This window comes from Lolium rigidum, chromosome 1 (genome assembly GCF_022539505.1).
Source record: "Lolium rigidum isolate FL_2022 chromosome 1, APGP_CSIRO_Lrig_0.1, whole genome shotgun sequence".
Lineage (NCBI taxonomy): Eukaryota > Viridiplantae > Streptophyta > Magnoliopsida > Poales > Poaceae > Lolium > Lolium rigidum.
This window is the reverse complement of record NC_061508.1, coordinates 322,699,591-322,709,509: the sequence shown is the minus strand read 5'-3', so window position 1 is coordinate 322,709,509 and position 9,919 is coordinate 322,699,591. Positions and strand designations below refer to the sequence as shown.

General features: G+C 44.6%; 1 protein-coding gene and 1 pseudogene across 1 annotated transcript; one reads left to right on the top strand and one right to left on the bottom strand.

The window, feature by feature from the left end:
* The first annotated feature begins 977 nt into the window (after nt 1-977).
* Nucleotides 978-2,071, top strand: LOC124662358 (annotated as a pseudogene).
* A 2,339-nt stretch (nt 2,072-4,410) lies between these two features.
* On the bottom strand, nt 4,411-9,505 carry LOC124662347. Its single transcript, XM_047200198.1, has 4 exons — nt 9,383-9,505; nt 5,217-5,531; nt 4,787-5,158; nt 4,411-4,707 (listed from the first exon to the last, which is right to left on the bottom strand). The coding sequence occupies exons 1-3, from the start codon at nt 9,503-9,505 to the stop codon at nt 4,979-4,981; spliced, it is 618 nt and encodes a 205-aa protein (XP_047056154.1). The 3' UTR covers nt 4,411-4,707; nt 4,787-4,978.
* Nucleotides 9,506-9,919: the final 414 nt, after the last annotated feature.

Below are 9,919 nucleotides of genomic sequence, written 5' to 3'. Positions count from 1 at the left end.
TTGTCGCGTGTTGGCACACGGTGAATTCCAGATGCTTCAGATCGCCACCGCAACGACCCTTTGTTGTGTGTATTTTCCGTGCACTCGGCGCGCAAAAGCACTTGACTTGACAGGAGCGAGGGACTCGCGACGGTCAGAACTTTTCTCGGTGTATCTACGAGACACACGGCAATGTGTCTTCTTTCACACGGCAGCGTGTTGCCATGTGTTTGCATGTTAGACACGGCCACATGCCCTGTGAAGGGTGGCCACCATGGCCACGTGTCCTAGAACGATGCGGTGCCATTTTTTTGATTAATCTTTGTCGTCCTCCTTTTCTTTGCCATGTGCTTTCGTCGATCTTACCGTCTCCTTGTTTTGCCATGTGATATCGTTTTTTTGGCCATGCCCGACAAAGGCATGTGTTTTTGTTGCTGAACTCGGCAAATCTTGTTGGTTTCGCGCGATTTTGCATACGACGAATATCATTTTTCTGGTAGTGCTTTGTCAAAATAAATTTAATTCCGGTAGTAGTAGTCTTCCTCCGTCTCAGTTTAACAGCGCTGCGCATAGTTTAAGACAAAGTTTGACTATTAATTTGGTTAATAAAATATAAATTATATGTCTAAAAATTTATTATTTTATACCATTCAATTTGCATTGGAAAAAGGTTTATAATGATATAATTTTTTCAACATATATTTTATATTTTATTGACCAAAATAATTGTTAAAGTAATTTTTTGAGTTGCGAGGTAGTACTATGTGAACGTTGCTTGGTGTCTTCTCGTCTCTCCGTGCGGCGGGCACTTCGGAAATCAGAGTTAGTCCTTGGAAGTGGATGCCATAAATAGCAGTGAAATAGCACTTAAACGCTCGCGCCGTGGCGGGAGTTGATGCGCCACGGCCGATCAGCTTTTCATCGCGGGAGTGTATATTTACTGGCGCGCGACGGCCCTTTTTTTCTTTCCACTAGATTCATCAGTTGCGATCTCCACCATGGCCTTCGCGGGTGTATCCGTCATCGCCAACGGCAAGCTCCTGGCGGGTACAACAACCCCGCCGGCTGTCAACGCCGCCGCCGCCGCCGCCAGCGGGTACCACTTGCTTGTCGTAGAAGGCTACTCGCGGACCTACTCGCGAGTGGGGGAATCCATCACCTCTCGCTCTTTCACCATCGGAGGCCATCGCTGGTGCATCTACTACTACCCCGAAGGCTGCTACGAGGATGACGCTGGCTTCGTCTCACTTCTCCTTTCTAAACAAGGCGTGGCGAAGGTGCAGTTCCAGTTCAGTTTCATCGACGAGACCGAGAAGCAGGACCCGGCACGTATCCGCGCCAGCAGAATTTTTCATCGCGGATATGTCGAGATATCCAAAAGGTTCATGAAAAGGGATGACCTGCAGAAGTCCAAGCATTTCAAGGACGACGGCTTCACCATCCGTTGCGACGTCGTGGTCGCCGACGAGTACGTGACTCCTCCGTTGATCGACGTGCCGCCGTCGGCCATGAAGCAAAACTTCACCGACCTTCTGATGGCCGGGGAGGGCACGGACGTGGTGTTCCAGGTCGGCGGCGAGACGATCTCCGCCCACCGCTGTGTACTTGCGGCCCGCTCCGCCGTCTTCAAGGCGTTGCTCTTCGGTCCCATGAAGGAAGGCACATCAACGGCCGCTGTGGTGCAGATAGAAAACATGGATGCGACTGTGTTCAAGGCGTTGCTTGGGTTCATCTACGGCGACTCGCTGGCAACTCCGGCGGAGGCAAAGGGGAGGAGGTGGTCAGCGACGACCAGAGCGTTCTCCTGCTGCAGCATCTCCTTGTCGCGGCGGACAGGTATGATATCCGAAGGCTGAGGGTGATGTGCGAGAAGAGGCTGTCCGAGCACATCTCCGTGAGCACGTCGACGACCATCTTGGCGCTCGCCGAGCAGCACCAGTGTCACGGGCTGAAGGAGGCGTGCTACAAGTTCCTCCGCTGTCCGGCGAACCTGAAGGCAGTGGTGGCCACAGAAGGGTTTGATCATCTCTGCAAGAGCTGCACTCCTGTTATGAAGGATTTGGTATTTGCCATGCTCCAGGCGCCTAAGTAGTCCAAATTATTGGCATTTATATTTTGTTAGTACTGCTACTCCCGTTGCCAAAGTAAATGTACTTCCATCCTTCACCATGAGATGGAAAATTGGGGTCGATCCATATGAATTGATGGAATGCAATTATATGATCGACAGAATGCACTTGTATATTGCACAAATGGGTTCCTCCACCATATCATTATAGGACGCGTCTAGCTAGCAATCGAGGGCCGATTAGTTATGCCTAGCCCTCACCCTGGATACGGAAAGTACCCAGCCCACCGTTCCGAAAAAGGAAAGGCCCTGAATTGTCCACACGTGCAATTATTTCATGTAGGAAAATTTCAAAAAGTCATAACTTCTAGACAGTTTGCCACAAGTGTGATCCGTTTTCACTTTTGACCCTCTCACGACGAGATCTTCAAAACTAGATCTTATTTGTATATGTTTCGGCAATTTTTTTTTTTGAAAAGCAACTTAAGTATTGTGGCAAAACAACTTTGTGCACATAGTTGCTTACACTATTTTTAAAAACATTTTGTAGTCAACTGGTTTGATATTACTCACTTATCAACAAGAGTCAGCAACATCATAGTACTGAGAATTGCAACTTTCACTACTAGTTTCGAGAGGTAAGCAACTATGTAGGACTTAGAATCAACTTAAGCATGCTGAAGAAACAACTTAGGCATGATGAACAAGAAACTAAAAATGAAAATCAAGTATCTGATCTTTAAAAACATTAAAAACAACTAAATAGGATTTAGAACCAACTTAAGCATGCTAAAGGAACAACTTTATCATAATGAACAGACAACTAGTTGTATAAACTAGGCTACCCACAACAACTTTTTGTAACAAACATTTCATTTATTCAGCTCATGTGGGAAACTTGTACACATCTTAGGCATATTCAGTACACAACTTAAGCTGGTTGAACAAAGCAACTCAATTAAATCCATGTACAAATACAACTCTACATGATCTTTGGTACAACTTAGACTAGAGTGGAAAGCAACTTAGGCTATAATGAAAACGACTAGATGAAAAAAAATATCTTAGGCTACATAACAAATACATGATTTCCTTGCTACATCTTAGGCTACGAAACAAATGCAACTTAAGCTAACTAAAAGACAACTTAGGGTATAGTGAAAACAACCAAAGAATACAATTAGGGTATAGTGAAAACAACTTGGGCTAATCTTGGCTGCAACTTAGGTTACAGCAAAAAACACTAAAAGCCACAATTGAAACAACTGAAGAAGCATGAATGAACAAACTAGATGAACAATGTCATCCTCACAGTGCGGTGCTCCCAGGAATGACCTAGATAATAATAGCTTCCTGGCCAATGACCAATAAACATAACGAATAAACACAATGCTTATTCATCTCAAATTTTACTGCCAGAAAAATCAGAATAACAACACATTTGAGCTTAGTAGGCATGTTGACCAAGGCAACTTAATTAATCCAGTAGCCAACTTCAAAAGTGAAGAAGCATAATTAAAAAGCAACATGAAGAAACACGCAGCAGCTGCCTTATCTAACACTAGTAGATAGCAGAAGAAGAGACCACATTTGTTTTTCTTTTTGTACATGGTACAGACATAGGTAAAAAATATCTTGGTAGCTCGCTGTTGACACCAAATTAAACACTGGTAATACTCTTGTTGCCGCATAAACCTAAAACATTGTACCCAAAAGAAAAGAAATGCAAATGATTTGCTGCTTGGTTTGCAAAGACATGCTACAACTCCTACTTTCATATATATTTCATGGCACACAATAAGAAAATTCCTGAAACAACTTAGTGAGATGGCAAGAGGCAACTTAATTCAATCAGTATACTACTTAGGGGGCGGGGTATTTGATTATAAGTAAAAAACTTGTATGGTGCATACAACAAGAGCACAACCATCAGACAACTAGTTTAGTACTCCCTCCGTTCACTAATATAAGACGTTTGCTTGTTAAAACGTCTTATAGTGAATAGAGGTTGTAGTTAGGGGATGTCAGTTCCTTGTTTTGTAGAACATGAGTATAGCACTGCACCAACTTAGTTGTATGAAAAAACAATACAAGGTGAACCCTGGGACAAGTAAATTGCATACTTAGGGAATATCAGGTCCTTGTTTAGTAGAACATGAGTCTATCACTATGGCAACTTAGTTGTATGAAAAACATAAGGTTAATCCTAGGACAGCTAGATTGCATACTTAGGGAATCCCAGGTCCTTTGCTAACTGGAACATGAGTATACCAAAATGCAGCAACTTAGTTATATGAGAATAACTAAAAAAAGTCAAATTCTGGGACAACTAAAAGTCAAATTCGTCAACAATAATCAGCATGGATCGATCCAACATGGATCAGCAGATCAGAACTTCAAAGGTGCAATATGGTTAGCTAGCTTACAATTGAAGTCTGTGGTGATCCAGTAATCATGATGCAGCTACCGCATCGTCATCTTACAACTCATTTTCGGTGCTAGCCATAGCAGTGAGTGTGCTAGAACCGGGAATACGCTGTTGTCCTGGCTATTGAAGTTGTTTATGTTGCTGATGGACACCGCCGCCGCCGAGCTAGTGCCTGTCGGTGGCCGGCTGCTGCCTCTTCCTTCTCCTGAAACTCACCGCCCTCTGTAATACACTGACAGACCATGTAGTTAACATTCAGTAAATCAGGAATTTAGGACTAGTTTCAAACACCTAGTCTGCTGATTGATTACCTTCCATCTCCTAGCAGTTGCGGACAAGGTGGCCACGAGCAGCTTTGACTTAGGAGTCCTGCGACTGCTCACCAGAGCAGCTCCCTCGTCCTCATCGCTATAGCCTTCCTCCACTCAGAGGTGCCTAATTAAGAAGATAATGGAACAAGCATCAGTTCATCTACAAACCCAGCACTAGCACTACTATGTCCATCACTGATTTTCCGGAAGCCTGGGCACATCGAACACCTCCTTGACAAAATCGAACTGCCTGGAACACGGGCCGAGCGCAAGCACCACAACGTCGGTGTCCACCACTCCGCATCCCTTCACCTCAACTCCTAGGACTCGCCCTTCGCGAACTACCATGCGCTCCAGCTCCCGGATGACAACCTAGGCGTCGGACGCGCCGAGGAAGACCTTGGTGAAGATTCCGGGATGATGGACCTGCGTGGTGGTGTCTGTGGTTCCGAGCACGCGCGGCGGCGCTGTAGAAGCAGAGGGGACAACCGAGAAAGGGAGGAGCTGGTGGGGCTATGGGGGCTGGGAGGGAGGGGCTGGGAGGGAGGTAGATTGAGAAGGCGGTGGCGAGGTCGCCGTGGATGGGGCAGGAGGCATGCGCGAGCGTCAAGAGATCGGGGACGGTAGGGTCGGACCGGTCGAGGGCGAGGAAGCCGCCGGCCTTGCCGGAGACGGCACAGGCGGGGACGGATTTCTCGAACAGGGTCGGGACGGTAGGGGAGGCGGCCGCAAGGGTGGAGAGGAACTAGGCCGTGCACATGCCGACGACTCCACCGCCGTAGCCGCGGCCGCCGCGCTGGATATGGAGCTCGTCGGAGACGGGATTTCGCGGTCCGGGCCTGCGGGAGGAACGCGAAGATAGAAAAAGGGGAACGGGAATAGGACGAGCGTGTGGTGCGGCCTGCCACGTGATCCAGGGCGAAGTTGTCGGAACAACAACACAAAGCGAGGCGTGATTAATACCATCGGACGGCCACGGAGCGAGGGCTCGATGGAGCAAACCAGCCACCGAGCACTTTTTAGCAATTGGGTCATTATATACTGACGCTGGCCGAGCAGCACGGCTGCCACGGGTTGAAGGCGGCGTGCTACGAGTTCCTCCTCTGTCCGGCGAACATGGAGGCGATTGTTGCCACAGAAGGCTTCGATCTTCTCTGCAGCAGCTGCCCCCCTGTCTTGAAAGACTTGATCCTTGGCATGCTGCAGACGCCTAAGAAGAGCTAGACCCTATAGTACAACTCTTTTGTAATCTTTCATGAACCGTGCACTACAGGAATGGCTCGCTGCGCCGGCGGCCAAATGTCGGGGCCGTCGGCGTACGTCCGGCCCATGGCAGCGGCGTATGAATACCCTCGGCGTATGAATACCCTCGGCGTAGATAGGGCTACGCCGACGGCCACCCTCGGCGTACGTAAGGCCGTCGGCGTAGTACAAGCATGTGCTCCGGTCCCGCTCCGGCCGTGACGGCTCGGTCACGGCGTCAGCGAGGCGCCGAGGGCCACCCTCGGCATAGGGCATCACCCACCTATGCCGACGGCCACCCTCGGCATACATATTTTTTTTCTTTTTTTCTTCTCTCTCATTTACTTTATATTATGTTTGTTTTATTTATTGACTAGTATGAATTATGTAAAAATAGTTACTTTTTTAAAGGAAAAAATGGTAGATGGTATATGTAGATCCCACGAGTGACGCTCTTCGTAGACGGGTCGACGGGAGCGGTGAGGCCCAACATCTGCTATCGATGTACATATATCCTAAAACAAAGGAAAAAAGTCCATTGCTAACCCTAACCCTAACCCTAGGGGTAGATTTGCATGGTCCCCGCCGTAGGGTTTATTTTTTATTTTTTCCTCTCTTATATTACTTTATATTATGTTTGTATTATTTATTTACTAGTATGAATTATGTAAAAAATGGTTCTATTTTTTAAGAATTGGTAGATGGCATATGTAGGTCCCACGAGTGACGCTCTTCGCAGACGGGTCAACCGGAGCCACTAGGCCCAACATTTGCTATCGATGTACATATGGGTAGATGTGCGGGGTCCCCACCCTACGGTTTCCCTAACCCTAACTCTAACCCTAGCTCTAACCCTAACTCTAACCCTAACCCTAACCCTAGGGTTTCCACATATGGGTAGATGTGACGCAATTATATTGTCAGTCGATCGACAGTTTTCATGTTGCATCTGATGATATATGCTTTTAGATGGTACTAGTATTTCACATTCCTCGCACAAAGTATGTTGCACGAATGTATTGTGTTTTTTTAAATGAACACAGAAGAAAACTTAAACGTGTGCACGCAAACAAAGTAATACAGGAGAATCCCCACATTTCTTTGTTGTTTGATTTTAGTTCAAAAACGACTGCGAGTTCACCAGAGCTAGACAACCACAAGCTCCAAAACCATGTATTTTTTGTTGTGTATGGGAAAACAGACATCACTTGGTTGGGGTGGCAAGCACATCAAAGATTTCCTCTCGATTGCATGAACACAAGAACACATTGGTTTTTACAATAAATATACATGGATCTCTAGATTGTAGGCGTCATGGATCGCTTGCACGGGCGCCTATTCTGGAGGAAATGGTTGAGTCCACGGATAGATGAAGCGACAGCAAGGATGGCACATGCGGGCACGATTATCATTTGCGTAGGCATGACAGTGGTTACTGAGATCGAGATCGATGAGATGAGGCCTGCGTTCGATTTTGTCCCTTGTGCGTTGCAAGTTGGGAGACAAGAGAGATTCTTATGACCTCGTGTTTCACCTAACTTAGCTGGAGTACCTCTTCCAACGCCAATGTAAGCCTCTGCGTAAGCAGCACACGATGATACTACTCACTTTTCGGTTGTCGAATGTCTAATTAAGCTAGCTAGTGCAACTGTATTTAGAAAACTTGTAGCTCCAGCTACAACGGCATTGCATCGTGTTCAATTATACTCCTAACCTCTTTCCATCGTGTGCAATTATATGCAGATCATGCAAATGCATGATGATTGTATAATTAAACTTCTCTCGTAATGCATGCTGCACACGAATGGATTGTCGTCATCTTTCAATAATTAATTCTTAACGACGTACCGTCCGTCTGGTAGCCACAACCGGCCACTCAAATGCTATGCATGGATGCATCAGATTTATAAGTTTTTCAGCAACCGTCGAGATCGAATAACGGATTTCCTTGGTAGCTAGAGACAGCATGCATATATAGAGAGGTAGCAGAAGTTATCTGCGGGTTTGAATGATTATATAAGCCAAAAAAAACAATGTGGATGTGTCGGCCATTATACCTGGGTGCATCCTCTGCTAACAAATCGAATTAATAATTTTTGCTGCTTTGATGGAATTTGGATAATTATTTTAGTTAATCAAGCATGGATGGATATTGATATACCTGGAGCTATCTTTGATGAGCTCTGGATATACGTATATGGAATGAGATAAACACCAAACGGAGCATTGCTTCTGGACAACATATTTGCACGTGCGTATTTTTTATATTTGAGGACGGTGTTGACACTGTGATTATATTGAGGAAAGTACATAATCCATGCAACAAAATCCATACTCAAACTTTCTCCATTATTCAATATTGCCCTCATATCCTTCTTTTAGATGAATTACCCTCATATCCTGAATGGATGAGAGTTCACCAAAGCTAGCCAATGACGTGCTATAGAACCGTACATTCAATAGAAATATAAGTAACGTCGAGACACCCCTGTACTATCGAGTTTTTTTTTTAAAAAAAAAATGTAATGCATAAGAGTGCATAATTAACAACAAATAATCCTCACTTCCAATGTTCAAATCCAATTACAAAAATTTAAACTTAAGTATCCAGATTGAATAATGCCTATATTTCGAAAAAAAGTATCCAGATTGAATTGCACACCAATTAGAATGTTGTACACATTAGTTTTTATTTGTTGAGATATTTAAGGGTTGCAAACAAAGCAATATTTATAGTCATCTTAGATGTCGTAACTAACCCACTTAATACATAGTTTTTTATACATAGTATCACTTTTTGTGATTAATAACATATTGCACTATATGAAATTAACTCCACAGATACAAATGAATTTGGTACAAAATTGTGATCTAAGCGCTGATTGATTTATTTCAAATTTAAACGCTGATGTGTCCTAATGGAATTTTGTTCAAAGTTTGATTTAAAAACAAGAGTGTCCCATGTATCCTAATAGACCGATGACATCCTAAAAAGTAAGCAATACTATTATATTATATTTTAGTAGATTATTTTTTGGCTAGGGAGTGTGATTAAAATGCAAGTTTTATCAATCTAATTTTATGAGAGGAAGAAGAGTGCAGTGGAGAAATGTAAAGTAGTAGTTAGATTGACTTCTTTTGATGTGATGATTTCTTTACAATAGTTTTTTGATTTTGCTGTGAGAATACTATATACATCGGAACCTGGAAATGAAAAAATGGTACATGTTGTTCTAAGTTGTCCACGTTGAGCCTATATACTGATTATTAATTCAAAATTTATGAAATAATTTGACAGACAATACTTTTTTCCGCTCACTGTCGAGAAAGGGAGAAATTCCTAAAATTTTGAACCCACAGAATACTGGCTAGCTCTCCAGTCCTCAGCTCGTGCTGTTGTGGCCTGGGAGTGGTACAGCTGGCTGATGGGAACTGGCCCCGCTCCGATGCTTGTCCCAGCCTCAGCTCGACGCGCATGCTCGGAATGGTGTTTGGGCATCACGACGAGGGAACGACGCCTCCAAATGGTGTTTGAGCGTCATGGTGGACAATAGGCACGGACGGAGGAACCCAAAAGGACATCGCTGGGAGCTATTGCGGGCTCACCGTAACAAAGCTGATTTTAACGGGAAGCACAAAGTTTATCATTACTAGTTACATGCAAAATGTTGGTCACCATAAATAATGAGTTCAATTGGTCATTACAGTGCTTGTGCATAAATCATTAACATCAGCAATTGAAAGATGTTCTATTATCCAACAATTGACTCATGACTTCTTATATGGTAGTATTGACATAAGGGGTAGCATTGGTTGCACAGAGTAGCCCTAACAGCCAGGATCTGCAGATGGATGCATTTGACACAATGGCGTCGTAGTGCTCCCACCTCA